Here is a 26,752-nt window from a genome sequence, read left to right as displayed (position 1 = left end):
ACCCCACTGAAGCTGGTGCCGACTCACCAAGGTGGAATCTGGCCTTGCACTGAGCAGCCAGGTACAAGTTCACGTGCTGAAGCCAAGGAACCGCTGCTGTCTTGGGCTGAGGAGCAAGGCCAGCGTGATGGTCCAGGTCGGTTTCTAGCCCTGATGCAGGATTCCTGCTCCACCCCTGGCTGAAGTCGATCTTGGTGGAGCAGGGCTCAGGCTTGCTAAGCCAGCTGGCTGGTGCCCATGCTCTGCCCTCCTGTAGAGCAGCACCCGTGCCTCAGAGCGCTGGTGCTCACCCAGGAGCTTGGTTACAGCCTGGGGACGAAGGTCAATAGACAGCCCATTTCAGGAGGGCATTGGGGCAGCTGCAGGCGTGGAAGAGGAGCCTCGTTTGGGGTACCCATCCTGACATAGCTTGGGCCTGATTTTCAGTGGTGCTTGGCATCTGCCCCTAAAGCCAGCTGCTGCTGCGGGTGCCCCACCCCTCCAAACACCAGCCCACAAAGAGCTTCTAGTTCAGTGGTTCTCAACCTATTTACTGTTGTGGATCCCATGGGCAGCTGTCTATGTGGGACACAACCACACACCATACACACTCCCTGGGTGGCCCTGAGGATGTCACAGGGGCCACAGCTGTGTGCGGATTGGGCTGCGAGTGGCCCATGGGTCGCAGGTTGAGAACCACTGCTCTAGTTGGACAGACAGACAGAAGCATCCACCACGAGAGGGCACTTGGGAGCCAAGTCTCAGACCCCCAAAGGCTTCCAGGCACTTAACTCCCATTGAAACCAGTAGGATTTAGGTGCTGCAACACCTCTGCGGATCTGGGCCAAGCACATCAGTGGTGGAGCTTGGATCCGAAATCAAACTCCCTCACCTGTGCTCAGGCCACGCTGCTGCCCCAAAGGTGGGCTCAGGCTTTCAGATTGGTTTGTCGGGGTGCAGAGGGGATTGGGGTTCCCAGTCATCCAGGAAAGGGGGGGTTGAGGGAAGGAGAGAGAGAGAGAGACCTTCCCGTGCCCCACCCCCACTTCAAGCAAACCTTGGTTCTCACCTTGAGGGAAAAAGCTGTTAAACCAAAGGGCCAGATGGGAGCCGGTAGCAAGGCTCAGCCCACACCCGGCAGCACCCCAGCCAGGGACTCCGTGCAAAGATTGAGGAGAAGCCACTGCAGATAACTGTGCAAACTGTCCTTCACCGGGAGCTGTTATCATGCCAGGAGTGGGAGAGGCAGAGAGAAAAGGCAGCCAAGGTGGCCTTGAGCTCTCGCCTGGAATAAACAAGCAGTCCTGTCCCCACCCAGCTGGCTGGCTAGGGGAACTGGCTCAGGGCCCTATCACAGCCCCAGAACCTTCAGCTAGCTCAGCATGGCCCCACCCTTGGGCCCGGCTCAGCAGAGCCTCTGCCGAGGTCACAGCTCCGGGGTTAGCCCCACCACACTGCAATGCTGCTGCCCTGGTTGTCCCCAGCGATGCTCACACTTGAGCTGAGCAGCGGGATGAAGGGTCCCTCGCGCTGACATGGCCGGGGTCCCAGAGGGGACAATGCAGGGGGAGGGGGAGTCCCAGCAAGTTGGAGGAGATGCCATAGCAAAGTCCTGAGTCTCAGAGCTTAGGAGTGGAGTGGGGCAGGAACCAGCTTTCCCATCCCCCACAACGTTCCCATTCTCCATGAGGAGAAAACCGAGACCCTTCAAATGTGTGTGGAAAGAGAACAGCCCCAGAGCAGCCAGGAGCCCTGTGGTTAGGGAAGAGGAGCTGCTCTGGGGTCCCACTCTCTCCCCTCTACCAGAAACTCCACCTTGGACCTGAGAAACATGTTTCATCCAGACAAACCCTTTCCCACAAAAAGGGTCAGTCTCAACTTATCAGAAATCCCTGACCAAACCTCCAGTCCTGCTCCGTTCTTGTGGCTAGAAGCTGGGGATGATGCTTGTCCCTAGGAGCCAGGTTTTACCTAGTTGCAATTAAGCAGAAATATTTATTGACTGAGAGGCAGCGTGGTCTAGGGGACACAGAACCACTCCGGGACTCCAGAGATCTGGATTTGTTCCCGGCTCTGCCAGTGACTGATTGTATGACCATAGGCAAGTCACTTCACCTGCCTCCATTTCCCCACCCACCCTTTGGCCGTTTAGGTTGTGATCACGTTGGGGCAGCTGCTGTGTATTCTGTGCACATGGAGCACCAGGCACTCTAGGTCCTGCGTGCAGCTGTGGTCTCTGTTACTGGGAAGCCAGTGATATTTAATAAACCTCCAGGGTGATAGGGCCCCAGAGCTTGGGACAATGCCTGACCGTGCATTTAAAAACCACAGCACCAGCATGGATCCCAGACACAAAACCCTCAGACTCCAGCACTGCCAGACTGTTTCCCCCACCCAGCTGATCCTCAGTCACATAATGCCGCAGCTTGAGACCCCTCCCCACAGCCCTACCCCCTGGCAGCTCAGACCAATAGGTTTTGCAGCATACCTGGAAAGTCAAGACTCCAAGCTTGGGTGGTGGAGTATCCGCACCTCAGAGAGGCTCCAGCAAGCCCCCTTCCCTTTTGATTCAACAGGTCGCTTATGATACAGGGAGAAAGGCAGGTCCCAAGGCAGTTAAGGCTGCACATTTCACCTCCTTAACTTCCTCTTGCAGTTCCAAATTAGCTTCTTCAAGTCCTGTGGCCTGGTACCGCTGTGCCCCATTCATTAGTGGTCATGTTTCGCCCTGGCCTTTGCAGAGGGGAAGAGGGTGCTACATGGGTCCTGAAGCCCCCCAACCCTCAGAGGGGCTGGAGTCACATAACAGCTTGCAGGGGGTGATGGGGTCAGACACAGCATTCAGCGCTGCTCTTATCAGCGGCTGGCAGCTGAGCCCTTGCACACAGCTGTGGGCATGCTGCTCATCGCTGATAAAAGCTGTTATCCTAGAGATGCTGGCAAAGTCCCGGTCAGCAAACAGCCTCTCAGTCCAGGAGCTGCAGAAAGTCTCAGCAGCTTGGTTCTTTAAGCCCGTTCCCTAGTGCCAAGCCTTTCCCACCCTCTGCAGATACCTGCTTCCTTACACAGTGGGTTGAAGGGGGTAGGCACAGATCTCGCCCTCGCCAGGAGGGACGCTCCAAGAAGGGGATGCTGCTCCAGCTTGAGCCTCCCCCAATCCCAGGCAGGGCTGGGAGCACGGCCTGACCTGTTCTGAGGCAAGTTGGCTTTTGAATTTTACAACCACGAGAAGCCCTATTGCCGGACCTCAATGAATGTTGCACCCTTACCCTATACAAGACCACATGCTTAACAGAGCTTGACTGTTTCGCTCCACTGGGCCTTGGGCAGATCCCACCTGACTCAGAGGGCTTAAGGCATGGGAGCGGGGGCTCGTTGGCTTTTGATCAGATGTGTGGCACCTCCTCCCGGTCCCTCCCGCCCCAGACAAGCGCATAGGCACATGCAAATTTCCAATTTGGCTCCTGCGAACAGGTTATGCCCAGGAATTCGAAAGTTGCTGTGTCTGACCACTCAGGCCAGCGATGGAGACAAAATTCAAAAGGCAGTAGGAACTGGAGTGAAACAAACTCACTTAATATTCCCCTGAACACTCCTGTCTTGTTAGGCCGTGGGCTCTTTAGGGCAGGGACTGTGTCCCGATCCTGCTTTCAGCTGCCACAGCACCACTAATCATGGAAAGGCTTTGGCTTTGCTCAGCCGAAGCTTGTGCTGGTGGGTAGTTAGCTGTCTGCAGAGGGCTGGCATGTGGCTCGGTCCCTGTGCTTGGGACACGACTGACCTGAGCGCTCAGCTCCTGTTTTAGGAGCCTTCACAAGTGGCCAGATTTTGCAGCATGCACGGAACAACGGTCACGGCCTAGTGTGGGCTCTCTGCCCTGGGGGGAATTTCACTCTCCAGGAAGGCAGAGCAGACCCACTGCAGCTCGAGTTTGTTTCAGATGCAGGCGCGTGATTCAAAGCAGAGTGCCCAGGGAAGGAAATTAACAGGCATTTGGAAAAAAAAAGTCAACTTTATTTCTCATCAAAACAGAATTGGCAACAAAGTCACAACAAATCAGCCTTTTCACCCCCACTGGGGAGGAAACCCCTCCAAACCCAATAACTTACACAGAATTACAGTTCTGCAACTGGTCCTTCACCGCAGTGACACGCAGGGCTGTCAGTTCCAAACACTAGTCACTCCAGGGAAGGAGGATACGGCTGCCGACTGGCAAAGCTCACACAGTGGGCATTTCACAGTGACCTGCACGAGTGTGAAATGCTGTGGCACATCTGGATAAAGCTACAAACATTGCTTCACCCCTTCCCCCGCCCACCCCAAAGTAACATACACTGTAGTCTCACATCCCTCCCTACCTGCATACGGGACTGGCCAACTTCCCAAACACCAATGGAGACTGCTGTCCAGACCTTAACCTGTGCAAACCTGCCGGCAGGGCAAGAGCATTTCACCTCGCACGCGGGCACGGGAAAGAGAAGCCGGCTTGACAGAGCAGGGGCAGCCCACCTCAAACAGCACTAACTGTCTTTTGAATTCACAGGGCATCAGCTGCCATAACGTGCAGTGCGACAGTGGGGGGAGAGAGCGTTGGCTACAAGGTCCCAGGCTTGTGAAAAGGGATTGCCTGTAGCCAGAGAAAAAGGAGACACCCACACCATTCTGCACTGCAAGAGCAAGGAGCATGTGTGTGTGCAAAGAAAACCAAAAACCAAAGCCACATACAGCCCAGTCTGTTCGTACACAAACCCAGCTTTACAATGGAGTGTATATATTATACACATGTGCACTGTACCCCAAGAGTGCGTGCACATAGTCCTTGCTTTACAATGCAGCATGGATAACATGCGATATCCTGCACCATGTAATGCTGCCCACAAAAAAGGAATGTGACCAGAGAAGAACTGCCCCTGGGCAGAAAAAGTGGGTCGTAAGTTTCAATTGCTCCATGCCTGGTTCTAAGTGGACATCACCCCAGAAGCATTTGTCCTCTTTGCAGCCTCTCTTCCAGCGGCTGACAAATCAGGCTAATTTTGTTTGTGTTTCTAGCTAATCGAAATACTGACAGCAATTAAGAAACCCTGAAAATCCCCACCCAGTTTGACTCCTGCAACGAATGGCTGGTTCTGGTGTGCAGTCCAAAGTGGAGCTGCTCGCAGCCGTCCTGGATGGACTCAAGAGGCAAAGGGTCCCTCTTTTTTTGGCAAGAGGAGGGAAATTCGCTGATGTGCAAAGGTTCTAGCATTCGGCCGATACACCACTTATGTCCTGTTTCAGAACACAGGGCAGTAAGTGGGACATAGGCCTCACTGAGGCCTAAGCAGTGCTGTGGGGTGAATTTACCCTCAGGGCCTCTCGACTGTCCAAGAACAGACATGGGTCACTGTGCAAAGCAGACCAAACAATGGGCACAAAGAAAGAGGCCTCGGTCAGAAAGCGGCACACGGTGTTTGCTCCCCACCTCCAGCACAGACACCGCCTGCGTCCTAGGACCTCAGAGCAAGGGCTATTTCTGAGATGAGACTTTTCAACAGGACAGAGGACAGGGTGCCTGACATGGGAGGGACGTAGGTAATGCGGAGGCTGAAACGCAGGACGCTTGAGAGAGGGGACGGAGGTGGGTGGGATGAGCCGATGAGGCTGGTTTCAGGATGAAGCCAGGAACAAGCAGCAAGAGATGAAGCGAGCAACCTCCAAGTTTGCTTCACAGTTTCGAACCTCCGTGCGTGGCTAGGGCGGTTGGAAGCGGGAGGGACACGTTCTGGGAGGGTTTCACCATTTAGCTCTCTGCACACACGGCAGACAAGTCCCTCCCTCCCTCCCTCCCTCCCCCCCCACACACTCTGTGCAGAGCTACACACACCACGGACCATGAGGGCACAGGATACGTGCAAGACAAAACATGCCCAGGGGCGTCCAGGTTGCTGTTTCTACTGGGCACTTCCAAGCCCTGAACTGGAGACCCCTGTGGGTTCCTCAGGGGCTCTCCCCCAGGTACTGACAGCTGGAGCTTCTGGCTCAAACTCTACTGCCCAGGCAGAGAGGCTCAAACTCAGCGCATGGCCCGACTGGGGTGTGTACAGAGCTGAGCACTGCGCAAGAGGCTGTGGGCTTCAGGTTACCCTACCAGGGCAAGAGCCTGCAGCCCTTTGAGGCAGGGGCTGTGCAGAACAGCCCCACAGACGGGGCATTCCACTCGTGCCCCGACCTCCCTCCATCCACAGCCCAGAGCCGGCCAGTGGAGCAGCCTGGGGCAGAGCTCTGGAGAGCAGGAGCAGTGGGCACTAAACGTAGTGTGGTGGCCGTGGCAGCATCATGGGACTGAGGGAAATTTGTGCCCTTGGCTCTCCCCACCGGGCCCTGTGTGAGATGGCCAGTGCCCAGCAGGATTGCTCCCAGTCTTACGGCAACACACGTGGAGAGGCCAGGCTGGGCCATGGGGACAGGGAGAAGAGATGCACATTCGTGGGAGCTGGGATACCCTGTCAGCAGAGAGCTCTTTGGTATGAGGCCAGGCCCTTCCCTCAGCAGCCCCAGACAGGGCAGCGCACTTCTCTGCTGTCCATTGCACTAGTCACCAGCCTCAGGACAGTCGTGCCCAGCACAGAGGGGGTAGCAGCAGCCAGCAAGGGAGGGAGCTCAGTCTGATTTTGTTACACGCTAACACTATAAAGGCACGTCCGCTTCGAGGCAGCGGCAAGAGTCCCGCTGTGGAGCCTGGCCCTCGCTGGTGGCCCGGATGACAGGCCCCAGGACGGCCCCTGCCGGGCAGCATCCACAGGAACACTGGGCATGGCAGAGGTGGTTCTTCATTACACAGGGAAGGGGTTGAGCTGTCTGGTGTCTAACGACCCCGGAGAGAGTGTGGGGGAGAAGCCCCCCCCAGCCCATTGCTCCAGAGGGCCCAGAGTATTTCCCAACGGATCCCAAACCCACGTCGGTGAAGCCAGGCTCCCCCGCAGCGAGGGGCGTCCCTGGCAGGGCATGGGGAGCGCAGCTCCCTCAGGTCATGTAGCGGGTGATGGCTCTCAGCGCATACAGCAGGGCCGCCTGCATCCGGGCCTCCAGCAGAAGCAGGTTCACGTGCACCTGGAACGGAAGGAGAGGGCACTGAGGGGGAGACGGGGGCGAGGGGAAGTCAGGATCCGTCAGGGCCTGGGGAGAGCCTAGGCTGCAGAAAAGGAGGATCCCCTCTCCCCACAGTGTAGGACGGCACAATGGTCCTGGTGCATTCTGGGTTCTCCCCGCACACCTTCCCCCCTAAAGCCGCAAGCATCAGCCACTGGGTCAGGCTAGGCAGAGGGATCACTGCTAGGATCTGGGGAGATGTTTCAGCAGCGACCCCCACCATGCCAGAGCCACAACAGTGAGGCAAGATGAGCACAGGGGCCTGGGCCAGTGCTAGCCTACTGGGGGCTCCAAGCAGGAATAATTTCAGGTCCTCCCCCGCCCGACTAATAATTAACAGGGGCCCCCATTGAGCTGCTCGGGGCCCCAGCAATTGCCCAGCATGGGCCCTGCCTGGGACCAGCGCGGCCGTGACAAGCTGCTCTGCTCTGTCGCTCCACTTCAGTGCCTAGCCCTGCTCCTGGTGTCAGGGCTGGGGGTGGCGAGGGGACGCACCTTCTCGGAGTGCTTGAAGCGTCTCCAGAAGTGGGTGTACATCCGCTTGGTGGCTCTCTCTGGGTAGCAGGCCACGGTTTTGATGTAGACTTTTAAGCTGCGTTCCAGGAGCTGGTTCACCTCCCCGTAGTCATAGTCGTCGTATCTAGGAGGGGAGGGAGAACCCACTTTACCCTGACGGGAGACCAGGGCCTCAGCCCAGCTCCTCCTCCCTCCCTCCCCTCCGGCAGCCCTGGCACCTGAACTCCCCTCCCCGTCACAACGGGTCTGCGGCCTGACCGGCAGAGACAGGGCCTATGAGTGAGCTGACCCCAGGCAGGACACGGACACGGACACGGACACACACGTAACTGGACCGAGACCCCCAGCTTCCTGCGGATGGGCAGGGCTTTGGTCACGGCTGCCCACTGGCCGGACTCAAACCAGGCCCCAAAGCCTGTTCCCAGGGACCCTCAGATAATAGCTCAGCTGGAGGATCTAGACGAGGGGCCTGGGGCAACCAAGGAAAGAGGGGAGGGGAGAAATGGGTGTGTCTGAGGGCACCAGACACGCCCAGGGCACCATGGGCTCAGGGGGTCCCCAGTTACCTACCTGATGCCGAAGACACAGTGAACGTAATTCCAGATGGCCCTGCGGAGCATGGTGGTGTCCACCCCACTGTGCATGGCAATGGTGTTGTAGGTGAGGTTATAGACCACCTGGAACTTCTCGTCCAGCAGCTGCCCCATGTCGGGGTACAGGCGGTTAATCAGTGAGTAGCCATGGTCTTCCCAGGAGTAATCCTGCCAGGAGAAGGATGCTGGGACAGAGGCTCCAAAACCCCAACGGGAGCAAAGGGCCTGGCCCAGTACCCCATCCACAGGAGTGGGAGCCTCTCTGCAGACTTGAGGTCAGGCCTCCGGAGAAAATATGAGCCTGGGGCATAGGACACAGCCCCCTGGAAAGGGACCGGCTGGTGATGGCTAACACAGGGCCAGGCCCACAGCCCTCAATGGGATTAGAGGCCCCTCAGACTGTCCTGCTGCACCTGCCCACCTCTGACTTTGCACACCACATGTCTGGCTCCGAGCCTCTCCTCTCCCCACGGCCGCCGGCGGCTGTATCAGGGGAGCGCAGCCCACAGAAGGTACCTGAGCTCGGAAGGTGGGTGGGGCCTGCTCTCCTTTCCTAGTGAAATCCTTGTATCCAAACTCCGGATCCTCCACGAAGCACAGGACATTGGGAGGCAGCGTGTGCTCAGCAATGTCGACTGGACAGAAGACAAAAGCCCACAGGGACGTTAGCGCCTATCGCTGCCCTGTGGCAAAGAGCCACTCAAGAAACCCCTGAGCCACCTTCCACGTTACTCCTGAGCTGAGTCACCGGCAGGGTCCTCTGCAGAGCAAACCTGCTGCCATGATCTGCCCTAATGGGAGGTGCAATTAATGCAAACCGCACTGTTTACCAACTACCCGTGAGATAATTACATCCGACAGCAGGAATCCATGACAGCCCTTCCCTGCTCAGGGAGCAGAGAAAATGTAGAGGGAGCCACTGGCAGTCTCCCCAGGGAGGACTCCTTCCCTCCCCCCTCTCCCAACAGCATCTGAGCATCATACAGCAGCACCACCACCATGGCAGAGAGGCCTTGTCCGTCCTACCCCTCAAGATAAGCCAGTGACAGGCTACAGCCCATACCGAAGAGCCACCGAAAGCCTTTGGACCTGGTTGAGACATGTGCCTCTGCCTCTCGCCCGCCCCATCCTCCCTCCTCACCTGAGGGGGCCACGAGCAAGCTCTCCGTCTTCTCCAGCTCGAAGCGGGTTTCCATCTCCTCCTGCGTGACCCCCTCCTCCTCCAGCTGGCACTCCTGAAGCAGCTTCATCCTCGCCATCAGCACCTCCACCTCCTGCATGGCATCTCTGCCCTGGGCACGGAGAGAAAGCGAGCGGGCAGAGTCAGCACCAACAGCGGTTGGGAGACGGATGCAGCCAACTTCATTCCAAGCACAAAACACCCTCTTTATCTAGGTGCAGAGAGGAGCCCTTGGAGGGACCATATACCTGTTATCCAGAGCAATCAGCTGCTGGCAATGGGACATTTTCTGGGGCTTTGTTCATCCCTATCGTGTGATGCCAAGCTAGCACTTTGTCCAACACACTTCAGGTACGACCCGGGGCCCGGTGCCTCTATCTATTGTGGGCTAGATTCTGTGCTACACCCCTAAGGAGACACTGCAGAGAAGGGATAAGTCACCTTTACACCTCCCAGATTCGACTCCAGTGCCTGGTGCAGCTGCCAGTGTCACTTAGAGCAGCCCCAGGGCTGCTCTAATGTATGGTTTGCCTCCCCAAGCTGCTTACGGGTTGCTGAACCACCCTGAATAGCTGCAGTGCACAAGGTTCCAGCCACTTCATCTTCTCACTAAGCTCCACTCCCACTCCACACCCACACTGTGAGGAAGGCACGGTGGATGGCAGCCCTCAGATGCTCCTCTCTGGGGCTGTAAGAAGCCACATCAGCAAAGCAGGCACTGCAGCTGGATCAGAGCTAGCGTGACCGTTAGCCTGCTGCAATCTCAGCAGGAATGGAGGAGCACCTGCTCTCCTGGGGTTTGGTTGGGGAAGGGTTTACAGGGCTGCAGATTTAACCCCCTCCCTGGTAGTTGTTCACACCAGGCTCTGGAACTAACTGCTGTGACCAGCACATGGAAAGCCTGGTAGCTGACTGGCCGAGCTCCTAACCCATCCACCCCATGACAAGACCACCAGACGGAACCAGGAAACACCTCCAGATTTTCTATGTCATAACAGCCTGGACCAGTCCCACTGTTTCAGTGGCCTGGAGACAACGAACAGCGTGTTACCGAATGGAGGAACCTAGAGCGATTCCCAGGATGTCAAGCTCCAGGCCAGCGTGCTGAGATCAGGGAGGGGTGGGAGGAAAGACACAGACCCCTTCCCTAATCCCTAGCGTTCTGCAACCTCCATCCCAGCTCTGTCACAGCTGGGTGGATGGCACTACTGGACGCCAGCTATGCCTGAACAGGAAGGATGCTCGAGGGCCCCGGACTTACGCTGGAGCCACTCACTCCGTCCTCGGAGGCAGGGCTGCTGTCGCAGCTGCGTGGTGAAGGCGGCTGGAAGGCATGCCCACCCTCCTGGTCGGTCTCCAGGTTGATGCCACAGCCGAACACGAAGGAGGCGAGCGAGTGGTAGTGTGTGAGGAGCACCAGGGCCTGGATGAGCTCTGCCAGGGACCAACTGTTCTCGCCCGTCTTCAGGAGGGCCTGAAATATGCGCACACATTCCCAGGTCAGCTCTTCCCCAGAGAGGATGCATGCGGTGAGTAGATCCCCCTCCCCCAACAGACCCAGTGTGGGGCAGGTAGAGGGGAGCAGCACACAGACCACTGCAGATCCTCAGCCCCCTTGTGCCCTGTGCCTGTGATTCTGTGACCAAAGGTGCTGACACAAGGGGGGGGGGAGGAAGGAGAGTGACCGAAAGGGCCTTCAGAAGGGTGGCGCCCCCCTATTCTTCCCCACTCTCCCTATGAGCAGAGACAAGAGGGAAAAGGAGCCCCCCAGGTTGCTTATTGCTGGGCAGACCACAGCTCCCCCGCCCCGGGCACTCACCTCTATGTGCTCCTTGGTGATGAGCCAGGGCCGGTGAGCCAGGATCTTGTTGATTTCGTTGAGGTTCCTCAGTTTCTGGGGGGCACAGTGCAGGCCTTGGAGCCAGCCGGGATTCCCACCCACCTTCAGGAACTCCGCCACGTGGAAGCCAACCAGGTAGGAACACTGGTGCCTGGCCGCTGCCTGGGGGTGAGGGCAGAAGAGACAGCGACTATGGTAAGGACATTTGAGATAGGAGACAGCACATCACCTAGCCGGTTCTCCCCCGACCCAGGTCAGCCCAGGGCATTTCCCTGCTGCACAGTCTCCAGGGCCGCGCGTCCCCAAGCCCGGGATATGGGATGGACTGGGGGACACGGACAGACCTCAGCTGTTCTCCAGCTTCTCAGCTGTCTTTTTAATGACAGGAAAAGTTGGTCTCTAGCTGCTCTGCTCTAGAAACCCTTCTAAACATGATCCAGCTGTAACAGACCCGGGGGCATCGGCCACGAGCCTGAAAGGACAGCGCTGAGGTATGAGCTGCCCCGTTCTTTTCACTGGGTGCCAACTCGGATGCCTGCAATGCTTTGCATGCCAACACCATTAATGACGTGAGTGCTCAAGGCAGGGAGATCAGATTAGGATGATCCCCATCAGTGTTGTCCTGAACAGGGGCTGCTCCTCAAGGGCTAGCCAGAGGCTGGGGTGGGTAGGTGTATCCGTTACTATGGAGAGGCCTCTAGCAATAGGACGGGGCTGCAGGGAGAACAGAATTTGTGTCCTGAGGGTGGGCTCAGCTTTCAGGGATTTGGGAACGACACACGAGTGCTTTGGCCAGCGGAGTCTTTATACGGACTCAGGCCAAGGCAGTTCTGATGCTTCCCCGAGTCTCTTTCCCCACCCCCAGGAGACCCCAGCCGCAGCCCAATCCATGTCACTCTTAGCAAGTTGTTCCTGATATGCAGACTTACCGCTGCTCAGTTCTACCCCCCTGCTCCCAATTCCGCGCCCTAAAGCGCCATGAACTGTTCTCCTACAGGCAGTCAGATGCTCATCCATTCCCCACAGCGCCCTGGCCCACAGGACCCGAGTGCCCACCTCCCGCCAGAGGCGCTTACCATGATGGCGATGTAGTGGCGCTTGTGGTAAGGCAGGGGCCCATCCAGGTGCAGCAGCAGGTACTGTGTCTTCCAGAAACTGGCCAGGTATTCCGGGTGCAGCCCCATCACCATGGTGATGTTACCCACCCTGCCCGTGGAGACGAAGGCCTCGATGAAGAGCTGCCGCTGGGCCCTCTCCGTGCCCTCCTGCAGGATCTGCGGGGAGAGAGATGCTGAGAATGCAACTGCCCCAGGAGGCTCCCAGCCCCATCTCTCATGGGACACAATGGGGGTCAGACAGGCGACGGCCCCAACCCAAGTGCTAACAGCACAAGCTTCCCAGCTGACCATCCAGGCCTGTCCGCAAAGGGCACCACTTGCACCAGGGTCATTTCAACACACCGATTGCCCCCAACCCTCCAGCCACCCGACAGCCGGCAGGGACAGGAGTTCAGGAGGTCTGGGCTACAGGGAACAATGGCTTTGTTTTGGGGCTTTTCCGTAACAAGCATGGAGAACAATGCTCTGCACAGAGTAATGCCACTTAGCTTTTAGTGAGCGCTAGGGATTACACAAGAAGCTCCTTTTATCTACACGCCTAGAGGCGCGTTACAATTGGGAGGCCACAGAGCCCCCCAGGAGGTCAGGACCAGTCACCCCCATATTAGACAAGAGGGTAAAGTACGTGCTTAGAGTCCTGCCAAATCAGCTGTGGCAGTGCTGGGAAGGGACCCTACAAAGCTGGGAGGAATGAATACCCTTTTATTGCAAGCTCCCTGGGGCACAGACTCTCTTGGTATGTTTGTACTGCACCTAGCATAACGAGGGCCTGGTCCAGGGCTGTGGTTTCTAGGTTCAATACAAACATGGACTAATAATAGCCAAAGGCAGCAGAGTCTGAGGGCAGAACCAGGCCCCAGGAACTGCCCAGCTCAGGCACCCATGCTGTGCGCCCTGGAGCAAGCCTATTGCCCAGCTCGCCTCTCTGTTGCCTGTAGGCACCGGGGGCTGCAAGCAGGGAACGCCCTGCAGACCCCAGCTATCAGCACTGGCTGCTGATCAATCATTAACAGTGGGATTGCCCCACCTCTCGGGGCTCCCCAGGGCTTTGGAGAGGAACCAATAGAAACCCTGCTCAAGAAGGGCTCGATCTGTTTCCTGCAGCAGACCTGGCGCCCCGCCAGCTGATGCAACAGGTCTGTTTGTTCAAGCTACCCTCCACATGCCGTCTCCTCCCCCGCCACACCCCCCAGCACAGGGCAGGCCCGGTTACAACAACAAGAGAGCCCTGATAAGGAGTGGTGGGTGCCCAACTCCACACCCTGACGTCAGTGGTAGAAGAAACTGTCTGTGCAGCCAGCCCGGGAACACAGCGATCCGGCTGCTGGCCAGCCAGGGCTCGACAGGCCTGCTGGGAGGTGCCGAGGTGCCCGGGTGGAATCAGCAGGAGGTGGCTACCTGCCCAGAGGGCACCAGAAACAGAGCAGATCTCAGTCTCATAGCAGGGCAATTAGGTGCTGTTTAATCACCGTCCTTGGGCCCCTGCCCCGGGCTAGAAAGGTGGATGATGTAATCAGATGGGCACGAACAGGCTGGGCTGCAATTAGCTCATTGTTTGTGAGCAGTGCGGCGAAGGTCGCTGGGCAAACCAAATAATGATGACAGCAGTGATACGGAAAGCCCCTGTCTTGCTGCACGGAGCCAAGGGAAGCAAGCACCCAGCTCTTCTGAAGGGCCCGTGAGCACACCCAGGGGCCAGGCAACCCCCTTTGCCTAGAGCAGTAGTTCTCAACCAGGGATCCGGGGCCCCCTAAGGGGTCTCGAGCAGGTTTCGGGGGGCCTCCACACAGGGCCTGCATTAGACTCATTGGGGCCTAGGGCAGAAAGCCGAAGCCCCACTGCACAGGGTGAAGCCCAGGGCCCTGAGCCTCCCTATCTGGGGCAGAAGCCGAAGTCTGAGCAGTGTAGCTTTGTGGGAGCCCCGGTGGAAAGGGGCCCTGGACAACTGCCCTGCTTGCTACCCCCTAACACCGGCCCTGGCTTTTATATGCAGAAAACCAGCGGTTGTGGCACAGATGGACCGTGGAGTTTTTAGAACATCTTGGGGGGGCCTCAGAAAGACGTTGAGAACCCCTAGCCTAGAGGATTTGACAAGCCCCTCACTCCTTAACTGGGCACAGTCACCTGACTAGAGTGACACCTCGCTGTACCTGCCATCTGGGGATCAAGGGACACAGCCCTGTTTCTATCCGAGGTTCAGAGGAGCAGTGAATGCAGAGGGAGGCCGTGAGAGGAATCCGGGTCACAACTCAGACCCCTGCCCAGCCACTAGACTGTGCTGTTTCCCCTGGAGACGTTTCTGACCAAGATCCTCCCCTCCTGTGGCCTCCCCACATGGGAGGGTGGGGGTGGGGGAGAGAAGAAATCTTTCTTCTCTGGCATAGGATCCTAGGCAGGTCTCCATCTTTTAGGAGAAGCCCCATGCAACCTGCTGAGAGCCAGAGGCCACGGAGGCCAGCACTCTTCTGCGCCGAGCACACAGCCAGATCTCTATCCCTATGCAGCTGGCATGCAAGAACCTCTCCTCCCGGCCTGCCCGGGGCCTTCTTTTGCCATGCACCAGGGCTGCGCCTTGCTGCTTCCTCACCACCCTTACCCGACTCTCACCATCGCATGCGCTGGAGCAGCTCGATCACAAGCATGACAGGCCATGGTGGGACGGGTGGGCAGAAAGCAAACAAAGGGGAATCTTATACCACCTCCCCGCAATGGCTCCCGTTCCAATCTATGGTGCAGCCAGGTATTCCCACCAGCACTGATCCACAAGGACAGACTCCTTCCCAATCCTCTTCCATGCTGCTCAGCTGGTTGGAGTGCCGAGGTGGATCAAACAGAGATCCTCCCGCACACACTAAGTAGTCAGACAGTTCACTTCTCCCATAGCTCTCCCACCCTGGCAAATAGGGGCTGGAAATCAGACCTCCAGTCTCCCCTGGGGCCCCAGCCCCAAAGAGTGGGGAACACATCTTCCACCAGGAGCCTCAGAGAGAAATCAATTTGCCCCTGTATCCTACCTCCTCCACGGGGATGAAGGAACTCGGGCCTCTTCCCAGCTGCCGGGGGAGTTTTATTCCTCTGTCCTAGGAAAGAAAAAAAAAATAGCAATAACTTTAAGACATTGCCCAGTGTGGCGTTGAAAGAAATTGGGGCTGTCCCAATCCTGCCAGAGTAAGAACGGCTTGCCTTCCCTCCAGAGGAGGGACAAATCAGAGCTGGTGTCACGTCTCCAGGTGAAGGCAGAGGGACAGGAAGGGGTGACTCATGCAGTTACCTCATCAGACAACTCCCCGAAGTAGCCAGGTATTCGGAGCTGCTCTGTCTGTGCACCCTCCTCCAAACAAGCCTGCAGCAATTCCATGTGAACCAAGGGTGCTGCAACTTACCAGCCACACGCCCACATGATGCCTCTGGCCAGGAGGCGGAAGAGAACCTTTTAAATGTGATAGAATTGCTTCAAGGGATATCCCCTAGCAGGGCTGGTGCAGCTAACGGGCACTTGTGCTGCCTGATGAAACAGCATGGCTCTATTACATAGAAAGCTTCACTTCACACAGCTAGTCTGACGCCAGGACAGCTTCTATTGCATTTCACCTTTCAGTGAGCAGGAGGGGTTTTTTTGTTCGTTGGAAAGCAGTGTTAAACACCTCCCCCCCCGCCCCGCAATTTTTGGATACACAGAAGGGAATGTAAAGGTGGAAGATTATACTGTAGCAGCCACTTCAGCTGGGGGATGGAGATTCAGCGTCAAGTTTCTGAACACATGACTACGCAAATGCAAAGAGCAGAATGGCATTACAAGATGCCCTTTGCTCACTTGAGCCGTCCAGCAGTTTTAATTATTTATGCTGTGTTGGGTCTTGCGTTACTTGGAGCACCCTGTGGTTGGGGGGATGGAGGGGAGGGAAATCAAGGCACTGAGACGTGCTAGCAGAGACAGCTTTAATGTGGGTTCAAACGCACCCACAGAACAGTTCATGTCTGGGCTGACAGCGGGTGGCACTGCAACCTGGCATGCAGGGTCAGACCACCACTCAGGTTTGGCACCTGCCATTGATGGTGGAACTCGCCAGACCCAGATCCTGCCATCAATCTTTGCCGACAAGTGGGGAGAACACATGTATGTTGCTTCTGAATTACGTGGGCCAGCGCTGAGGGAAGCATGTCTCACTCAATAAGAGTGAGGGTGGTTTAAGTTGTCTGGAGGAGGGTTTGGGTGTGAGCACCAAATGCACACGAATACAGATTCCCCACCCAAATGGGCTAGGAGCCCTCAATGAATGGAACACCCCAGAAAATGAATCCCCCCCAAACATAACCAAAGAGCAATTAGACTGAAACAGCCAAACGACCACAAGCCAGGCAATGCAGAAGTCCAAATTCCCCACCCTAATGCCCTGAAGGTCACACCCTGGGGCCATTCTGGGCCCAGCGGGAGCAAACTCTAATGCCACAGGGCCCTCAGACAACCCCCAGGCAGCTAGCTTTGAATGGTTCCAGGCATCAGCTGCAGTAGCTGGGGATGCTTTAGATATTAAAGAACCACAGGGAGTGAATGCTTTTGCATGGGAAGGAGAAACGGGGAGGGTGGGATGCATAGCTGCAGAGGGCACTGGTGTATTCCAAACAAATTCTTCTTCTCAGTCCCTAAAGCTTCTTTTCAAGAGGGGTTCCCTCCAGTTGTACACAGAGGTAAATGCTCTGGGGCAGGGGGGACTGCTGCCTTTGCCCTCCAGGGGTGTGTGCGGGAGGGGTAGGTGTTTGTGAGCAGGATCAGGATGGCCCATTCAGCACCTAGTGGCTCCATTCCACTGCCTCAGTGGCATTACTGGAGTGACACTCACTCCACAAGATCCCAAACTGTACACAGACATCACCCCTAAAATGCAGCCACTTCTGGGGTGGAGGATAGTATGCCACACAGTGCACGGGGAAAAAAAGGAGGAACAAGCCTTAAGCAAGAACTCATCGGCGAAGCCCTTCAACTTTGCGAAGATCTTTAAGCCCTGATATCAACCAGACAAACTCAGGTTCAGGTCTCTTCCCACATACAGTAAACTGCACTGTATCCAATTGTCCTCCCCCCCCACCCCCCCGCCCTCCAGAGGGCAAAGACCCTGAGATCTGAAACTGTGGCTCAAGGATCTCCAACAAGGGGAACACATCCCAAGCACATAAGGTGACTGTCCCTGCCTTGCTGCACAGAGCCCTTCCAAAGACTTGGTGCAGACGTTCCAGAATTAGCCACAAACTTCACCATTTGGCGTAAAGCTCCACCCGGTTGCAGACACTTGTGCCACTGAGTTGAACCCACTGCGACAGCAGCAGGTGGGAGGGGATTTAAAATTTAAAAGGCAATTTTCTGAAGCTGGAGGAGAGCGAGGGCATTGGCAAAGGGTGAGGGAGAAGCCAAGACCTAGAGATGTCAAGGAGGGCGGCTCATTTAAAGCTGCCTCACATGCAACACGCTGATGAACTCTCTGCTCTATGGTACTTTTGTTCCCATGCTTCTCTCTTTTGTATTTCATTCAGTTCAGCCGGTGAAACTTGACTTGCTCATTTCTCTTTCACACAAGAGCATCTTATTCTTGTACCAAATTTCAATACCTAGCGGGAAATGCGTTGCTTGGATCACAACAGCACCTGGAGGTACCAGCCGAAATCAAAGCTCTACTGCTATGAGGTACAGACCAGGTGAGGGGCAGGCCCTACCCCAAAGTGCTCGCAGCCTAACAGAGGACAGGGAGTATCATCATCTGCATGAAATGGGGAGTATTTTACAGATGGGGAACTGATCAGTGACGAGACAGTCCACAAACTCCTGATTCCCAGAGCCTTAACCAACAGAGAGGAATATTTTTCTTTAAACCCAAGAATATTTTTCTTTAAACCCCTTTGACTGAGTTCCTTGAGGAGGGAACTGTTTTGTACCAGGATTCTGCATAGTACTTAGCAAGGAACTGATCCGCCCCGTGGTAAAGTCACCCCAAATTCCTACCGCCCCCTGAGGAGATGGGACATATTGCCTTTGGAACCACAGCTTCAAATCTCTGTCTTCAGCCTTTTAAAGGAAAAATTGCTTTAAGGCCAGGGCATAAAAACCAAACATCAGAAATCACAAAAATGTTGGGCTGGAGGAGTCCATCCCCCCTGTCCTGATACAGGACCACGGATAGATCAGGTGCTTGTCCAACCTGTCCTTAAGGACAGGGATTCCAGAACCTCCCTAGGTAACCTGCTCCAGCGCTGAGCCAGCCGTACAGCATCAGAGCATGATTGGTGGATGACATGCTCAGTGCGGAACAGGCACAAAGGATCACAGAATTAGAAGGGACCGCAAGGGTCATCGAGTCTAACTCCCAATCGGATCATATCTACACACGGAACATGGCCCCCCCACCCTCCAGACAGTTCAAATGCACATGGGCCATGCACATGACATTTGCTACTTGTTAAGACCATTTGAGAGCGATACATAAAGGCTCCTTTGAACCAGGCCTAGCGGGGGAGGACGGGACAGACACGACAACGAGGGACAGAATGAAAGGGTTCATGAGCTTCCACCTCCAGACACAGGCGACTGCTAGCGGACACTGCCCAGGATGGACCCAAGCCAAGCCCTTGCTGAGAGGCACATGCTAGGTGCTTTTGCAGGCTAACTGTTGCTCTCCCTCACCCCTTGCAGATGCACAAGTAACAGCTCAGAGGGACTCGGTGGTTTCCCTGTTAAGTCCAATGACAGGAACAGGCATCGAGCAGCTAGAGGAGGAAGCAGACAGGCTGGGCCAAGAGGGAACTAGACCACATTGTGACACCTAACTGAACCAGGTTGCTGGTTGTCACCAGACATTCGAGTCAGCCAATCACACCAGGCTGTCACCCCAGCCTACCCGGGTTACTAAAGTTCACGGTGACATTACCTGCTGCGGCAGCAATCTTGCCTAGCAGACTCTAGGATTAAAAACAAGACTGGAGAACCTGCGTTAGCCAAGGGTATGGGCTGGAGGGGTAAAGGGCCACATAACCCAGGGACTTGGGATAGCTAGAGCCAGCTTTAAAAGAGACCTGTGGAAGTGTAGAGGATAGGAGAAGGGAAGGGAACTGGACTTGTTTCCTGTATAGTGGACACACTGAAAGAGAGAAAAAACCCTGCTCATTTTTTCCACATTGGAAATTCACCTCTCGTCTACCCTCGAGGTTCTATGTGGATCACAGAACTCATGGAGTTCTCCCATGTCACAAAGGACTGAAAGCTGGGGCAGAAGAGAAGATTTTATTCAAAAATTATTAAACTGTGAGTAGCGGGCACAGGTAAGTGGGAACCCCCACCATTGGGTAACTCCCATGCCCAGATAATGCCCAGGGGAAAAGGCTGTCTGGGAAAGATTCAACATCCCTGCCCGTTCTCTAAAGGGAACAGTTCACAAAACTCCTCTTCAAACAAACACACATGCACTCACCCACCTCTGCAGCAACACTGGCCAACTCTGATATTTCTAAGGCAAACGGCACACAGAAAAAAACAGTAGCCACACACCACCCCAGTCAGGCACCTTTAGACAAAGCGAGCAGAACGAAGCAAGGGTGTAAACACACCTTGGGCAACAAACTCCATTACTTCAAATGCCCATCAGCAAGAGTCTCTCCTGCCCTCCACCAAAGAGCGAAGGGTTGCTCCCAAACACAGCTTGGCCAGCTTTGTGTTTATTTCTAGAGGAAACAGGTTCTCATGAAGGGCCTGAATCTGTTTGGGAGACAGACTAAGTGTCCCAAGAGGGTTCTGCCACAGTCCTGCTGGGTGCCCTTGGGCAAGTCACTTCTACTGTTGTGCCTCAGTTTCCCCATCTGTAAAATGGGGGAAATGACACTGATCTTTGTAAAGCATTTCAAGATCGATTGATGAAAAGCACTACTGAAGAGCTAAGTGTGATTAGTATCCATCCCTTCATGTTTATCATTCAACCGTGTATTCCTGTCAATTTACATTTCTTTCCATGTAGTCACCCAATTTCTGCTGAAGTTCATTATGCTCAGTTTCTCCCGCTTACCTGTAAGCTCACTCACCATTCTTCAGACTCTTCTCACACCATTTCCTCCAAGGGAGGGTTTCATACTGGGGATTTTTGCACTAGTGTAGCTGTAACAGCATAAGCCACCCCAATACAAGCCACACCAGTCTAGCCTAACCTGGGTAGTTACACCAGTGCAAAAGTCCCAGTGCAAACAAGTCCTTAAATTATTCCTTATTTCCCTTTGCTTGAATTCAGCAAAGTACATAATCCCACGATTTCCATGGACTGCTTGGGGACGTAAAGTAAAGTGCATGCTCAAGAGGATCACTGAAACGGAGGCCTTAGTTCCGATCTGCCCCACATCCTCATACAGATCATGCTTATAAACTGTAGTTAGCTGAAGTCCTCTTCCCACATCTCCTCCCCAATCATCTACAAACCCCTCAATACCTCTTCTGATCTTTTGTTGATCAATAGCTACACACTAGAGTGATATGAGAAACATCTAATGCACCTGTTTCTCTACAAACTAGTTCTTTAAAAAACAAAACCAAAAAAACCCTGTCCACTTTGGTCATGGAAACCAATCCTGGTAGCAATAAGCAGGTGCCAGTTAGCATAGTTGATCCAACGTGGTCAGTATGACTGAATAGTTCTGGGAGATTAGAATATAAGAATGGCCATACTGGGTCAGACCAAAGGTCTGTCCAGACCAGTATCCTGTCTTCTGACAGGGGCCAATGCCAGGTGCCCCAGGAAGGATGAACAGAACAGGGAATCATTGAGTGATCCACCCCATCACCCATTCCCAGCTTCTGGCAAACAGTGGCTAGGGACACCATCCCTGCCCATCCTGGCTAATAGGCTTATCCTGGCTTATGATTCTGGGACTTTTTAAAAAAATTATCCTAACTGATGCAATGGGCCCACAGGGAAACAGATGCCACTTAGTGATCTCTGCCAATCCTGGTTCTTCAAGAATCCAAGGCAGCCAGGTTTACATCAGTCCATTCCAAGGTATGGGTTGCCACATGCTCAGGGAAGAGTCTGGCAGGAGCTCATGTCTGCAGCAAAGCAAGAGTGCCAATCAAATTACAGCACTTCCTTGACAAACAGGAAGTTACATGGTGGGGCTGGCATGTCTCACTCTCCTGGCAGGAAGGAATGTTGGCAGTTTTCTGAATGCCCGGAGCACCACTAGTTGCACATCAGCAGCTGGAGACAGACAAGTTAAAAAGGGCAATGGGGGACGAGGGGGCGATCAGTGTCTCTATGGTCCAAAGGACAACTGGGCTAGTCAGAAGCAACCAAGGGAGTTAGTTAGGCCTCCAAATCCCACTGAATTCCAGGGGGAGCTGGGCACCTGATCCCCGAGGTGCCCATGGAAAATCCCAGCAAAGTCAGAAACACACAGCAAGCTCCTGCCCTTCCCAGCATGATCCCCAAAACCAGCTCGCTCAGGCAAAAAGGGAAGGGGAAAGAGCCAAGAACACCCTGGGGAAGGATTAAACCCTTCTGTAGTCACCAAGAGCCCACCAGAGACACTCTGTGCACCCCCTTTCCCCTGCCAGGAGCAATCCACTCTGGAGGTATTCCTCAGCTGTAAGCCAAAAGCCTTTATATACAGTGAGATCTGCTCCAGTGACCCTACCTCCAAGAAGCATCCCATTAAATACTCTTTGGCTCACCCACCAATGACCAACCTGTCCTAGGCAGCTAATTTTTCTTTTGCCGCTTAAGACCCTATCTTCCGAAATCACTGTTATATTCCCAACTCCCTCCTGCGGCCCAGCCAGACAGACACTCCCCCCCCCCCCCTTCGAGGGCCCCCCAAGTCAGTCCTGATACTCTCATTCAGCAGCAGTTCCCTTATGGGCTGCCTGTCCCTTCTTCCTTCCCTATTTACAAGGCTGCCTCTGCACCTGGCTGGTGTACGTTACAAACAAACAAGCAGGTTTCCTGTGATGCAATTCACCCTGCATGTTTCACCCCAGGAGGTGTTGACACCCAGTCAGAAGTGCCAGATGGCTCTTCAAAAGGAGAACATTCTGATAGCATGTAACAAAATACCTTGAAGAACCAATGGGTAATCAGCTGTACTTATTTTAACTACTCTCCACCAGTGATGTCAGCACAATCCTCTTCTACCCTCCCCCCTTGACTAGTCACCTGTAAGGTGCATTGTAGTCACTGTTCAGACACGCTGAGCATGGAGATTTGTTCGGCTCACTGCAGATCATGTGTTTATTAATAATTTGGTGCATTATGGGTTCCCTTTGGCCAGTTAATCCTCACACCACCCTCTAATGCATTACCCCTGTTCGACAAAAAGGGAAGCTGAGGAATGGAGCCACCTTCCTGATTCGCCTGAGGAAACAAGAAGAAGCTTATGCCAGGTCTTTTGATTTCCAGAGGTCTGTGCTTTAATGACTTGGGGGCATGGATGAGTTCCATCCTCCACTGAAAGATCTCGCTCGGCTGCTCCTGGAGACAAGGACACCTAGCAACAAGTGCTAACGGTCTGACTGAGGGTGGGAACTCTGGTGCCACTTGGTGAACTGTGGGGTGCCAGCCCTGCCAAAGCTTAGCCAGGTACCAGCAAAGAGCATGCCTGATAAGGACATCAAAAGATTAAGCAAACAGAATTACTGCCTGTACCAGAAAGCCAGTTTATTATCTATGGCTCTGTTTATACAAAAAAAGGATCCCAACACGTTTCAAAGCCAGTTACCAACTATACAGGCAAAGGCAAATGAACAGCATCCGGATGGAATCTGGCGAGGCTAGGAGGACAGTGATAGGAAAGTCAGGGCTAATCTACTCTAGAAATGCTACCTCCCTGCAGCTACTGTAGCACATGTGGTGAAGACACTCTGCTGACAGGAGGAGCTCTCTTGTTGGCATAATAAATCCACCTCCGACAGGTGGTAGCTGTGTTGGCGGGAAAGCTCTCCCATCCAAACCGTGCTTAGGTGAGAGTCGCTGGGAGGGAGGCGGGGGGTATTCACACTCCTGAGTGATGCAAGCTATTCCGAAGTCAGTGGTAGACTTGGCCTCAGACACAGTGATGAATTGGATGGAACATCAGACAACCTCTTGACACTTTTTGTGAAGTGGTGAGGAAGTGTCCTTGCTGTATCCCAGCTCTGACTATTGTACTCCGCCTCCCTAAAAATTCCCCCCTTTCCATTTCAACTGGCTACAGTATTCTTTGGTTGTAGGCCCTGAACCACTACCTGTCAGTGTGCACGCAGCTGCGTTCCAACCCAGAGGTGGCTGCATCTTCATGTGGGTGAAGTGAAACCCACAGATCCTGTACTCACTGTGCCAGCACGTTTGGGCAGCCTAGTTCCTGTCCATGAACCTCAATGCACCTCTCAAAATGAGAGGTGCTCTGAAAGTGCAGTATCATGGATGGGGACTGAAGAAGTTCATGATGGCTTCACCGTATTTGAGGAGCACAGAACTCAGCCCCTCCTACCCTTAACAGTTGAGATGAAAGGCATCTCTTTTGAGTGCAGCAGCACATGGCCTGAGATAGACAGCTAAGGCAGTTCTGATCCCAACCTGCAGAGATCCCATGACACTAACAGTTTACACTGCGTCTCATTCATTGCTACGTATTCATTATTTAAAGATTCCTATACAGTTTTTCCTATCTTGTGCCCTCACATCGTGTGGGGGTTTTTTTTGATGTAGGTTCTTCACTGCTGAACAGAGGTTTCCAGCTGCATTTGCTTTCTAGGATCAACACTCTATGTTATTACTTAAAAGCTACAGTGTATTAATCTGGGGACAAAACTACCAGGACAGCTTCTGAGGTGGGAACCCCAATCCCCCTATGTCGGGAGTAGAGCTGATTGGGGTGGGACGGGGGAAGGGAGAGGCAAATATGCAAAATATCCAGGGGAAAGTGTCCCGTATTTTTTATAAAATAGTATTTACCCCCTCCATTTAAATGTCACACTCTGAAATTCAAAAGATTTCAAGCCTGGAAAGATGGAGAACAACGTGACAAGGTTTTTGCTAAAGCTTTGAAATTCCCACAATTTGAACAGGTCTAGGGTTGGTGCACTGGCCCTTTAATGCGAGGAAGGATGCTAGCCTCTAGAGGGGGAAGGCATGTGGTGGGCCACCCCATCGGGACTGGCAGATTCAGAGTTGCATTAGTATTGTTAAGATGAAGCATCCTCTAGTAATTGAGACACTATGCTGAACATACAGAATCCTCTGTTCCATTCCCACCTCTGTCACCAGCTTGCTCTGCAGTCTTGGGGGAAATCAGGATGGCCTCAGTTCCTCTGATTCTCAGCCCCCCCCCCCCACCCCGATCATCCTCATCTGCAGAAAAGGGTAACACCTTGCAGGGATGTCTGTGAGAAGAATCAGTGGTTCTCAAACTCGTATTGGTGTACCACTTTCACACAGCACGCCTATGAGTGCGATCCCCCCCCCCCCTTATAAATAAAAAAAATGTGTTTTTTAATTTAACACCATTATAAAAGCTGGAGGTGTAGTGGGGCTTGGTGGTGGAGGCTGACAGCCCACAACCCCCCACGTAATACCTTCTGTGACCCCCTGAGGGGTCACGACCCCCAGTTTGAGAACCCCTCTGTAGTGTAGCTGTAGCCTTGTGGGTTCCAGGATATTAGAGAGACCAGCTGAGTGAGAGAATCTCTTTTATAGGACCAACTTCTGTTGGTGAGAGCTTTCAAGCCGTACAGCTCTTCTTCAGGGCTGGGAAAGGTATTCCAAGTGTCACAGCGAAATGCAAAATGGAACAGACTGTTTAGTGTAAGTAGTTAGCATATATTCTAAGGAACCACTGGATTTATGGCTTATTACAACAATCTGTAACCTACTAACCCCCCCTCTTTTCTCCTATGACTGCAGAGGTGTTAATGGACTGCTCTAAATTGAATCATCCCTTACAATGTGTTTAGCACAAGTAGTTTGCGCAATCTGTTCCACCTTGCATTTAGCTGTGATACTGAGAGTACCTTTCGCAGACCTGACTAAGAGCTCTGTATAAGCTTAAAAGCTCGTCTCTCACCAACAAAAGTTGGTCCAGCAAAAGATAATCATCTCACCCACCTGGTCTCTCCCGGCAGTTCTAAAGCACTTTGCAACCCCGACCCATCCCCTTTTCCATTCATGTCCCCTCTCTCTTCACTTTTCTTTTCCACTTAGCTCATCCCCTCCTACCTAACTACCTTAAAAAACAAAACCTATGGAATTAACATACAATTTCTGCCATGACATTGTTCCCTCTGCTTGTGTGTTCTACCTTTTCCCCCACCCTGGTTCTGTCTAGTATATTTACATTGTAAATGCTTCCAGACAAGGACTGTCTGTGACTCTGTACAGCACCTAGCACAATGGCTGATCCTTAGGCACTGCCCAATTAACATGATTAATAATAAAGCCTTAGCAGTACCAAATACAGAGCACTTCAGGCTCTGACATGGTGGTTGTTCCTCTATACCACTCCCAAATCCCAACCCATTTGTGGACTAGCACCAAATTTCAAGCTCCCCCATAAATGAAACTATTTTGAATACTCCCTAGCAGAGGTCAGGGAAGAGAAAGCTTGTATTCTTGCTCACCCCCATCCGGGTCTACATGAGACACAACCGTTTTCTGCACAATGAAGTTCTGTTCACAAGATGATTCAGTTCTGCCATCTTCTAAAACAAGCACAGTGCCTGAAAATAACCAAGGTCTCTATGTAACTACTGGACCTTGTTAGTGAGGCAAGACTGTTAAAAGCCCTGTGCCAAGAATCACTGGACTGGCACTTGGGAAACTTGGGTACTGTGCCATCTATTCCCTGCTCTGGCACCAACCTGCTGTGATCCCATTCTATGCCTCAGTTTCCCCATCCCAGCTTCTGTCATCTTTTTAGGCTATTATTCCTGCCACACAGAGCTTGCCTCAAACAACTGAGCCCCCCAGGCGCCCAGATGGGGCCAAACAGTTAAGAGTGCATGGAAACCGGTAGAGAAATTGCATAGGGCTCATCAACCCAGTCTATTCTATTCGCCCTTCTATCTGCACCTGCCTCTTCCCCATGTTTATTTCCCCTGGAAAAAAGATTTTAATTTACTTCTCTCCTCAGACAAACTGAGAGCTGCCCCCCTCTTTCATCCACCAAAAGGTCTGAGGGCCCTCAAACTCACCCCCACCCCCTCCCCAAGAAAGCTTTTAGTTACTGTATTGTCCTCAGCACCCTGCAAGGCACAAAGCCAGGTTTAACTTCTTGGAGCAGTCTCTGCACAATTCCAAGCAGGTGGGCCCCTCGCCTTAGCAAAAGGAGCTAAGTGAATGTGGAGGGCTCTGCCCGCCTGCACTTGGCCCACTGAATGTGGCCACTGAAGATGGCAGCTGTG

The 26,752-nt window shown here is 53.9% G+C and overlaps 1 protein-coding gene across 4 annotated transcripts in view; it reads right to left on the bottom strand.

Annotated features, from left to right (window-relative positions):
• Window positions 1-3,971: 3,971 nt before the first annotated feature.
• The window catches only part of LOC115637739 (protein FAM76A), a 62,106-nt gene continuing 39,325 nt past the window's right edge, over window positions 3,972-26,752 (bottom strand). For 3 of the 4 annotated variants that reach the window (XM_030539298.1, XM_030539300.1, XM_030539301.1), the window contains 9 exons: window positions 15,369-15,434; window positions 12,313-12,510; window positions 11,216-11,398; window positions 10,658-10,870; window positions 9,358-9,508; window positions 8,733-8,851; window positions 8,194-8,384; window positions 7,603-7,747; window positions 3,972-7,068 (listed from right to left, as the gene is read on the bottom strand). In XM_030539298.1, the coding sequence (XP_030395158.1) occupies window positions 6,982-7,068; window positions 7,603-7,747; window positions 8,194-8,384; window positions 8,733-8,851; window positions 9,358-9,508; window positions 10,658-10,870; window positions 11,216-11,398; window positions 12,313-12,510; window positions 15,369-15,434 (1,353 nt within the window). In that variant the 3' untranslated portion in view covers window positions 3,972-6,981. The remainder of the gene's footprint in view (window positions 7,069-7,602; window positions 7,748-8,193; window positions 8,385-8,732; window positions 8,852-9,357; window positions 9,509-10,657; window positions 10,871-11,215; window positions 11,399-12,312; window positions 12,511-15,368; window positions 15,435-26,752) is intronic. The other variant, XM_030539299.1, reaches the window with a different exon arrangement.

This window comes from Gopherus evgoodei, chromosome 20 (genome assembly GCF_007399415.2).
Source record: "Gopherus evgoodei ecotype Sinaloan lineage chromosome 20, rGopEvg1_v1.p, whole genome shotgun sequence".
In the NCBI taxonomy this organism is placed as follows: domain Eukaryota; kingdom Metazoa; phylum Chordata; order Testudines; family Testudinidae; genus Gopherus; species Gopherus evgoodei.
Note: the sequence above shows the minus strand (reverse complement) of the source record. Positions and strands in the feature narration are given on the sequence as shown.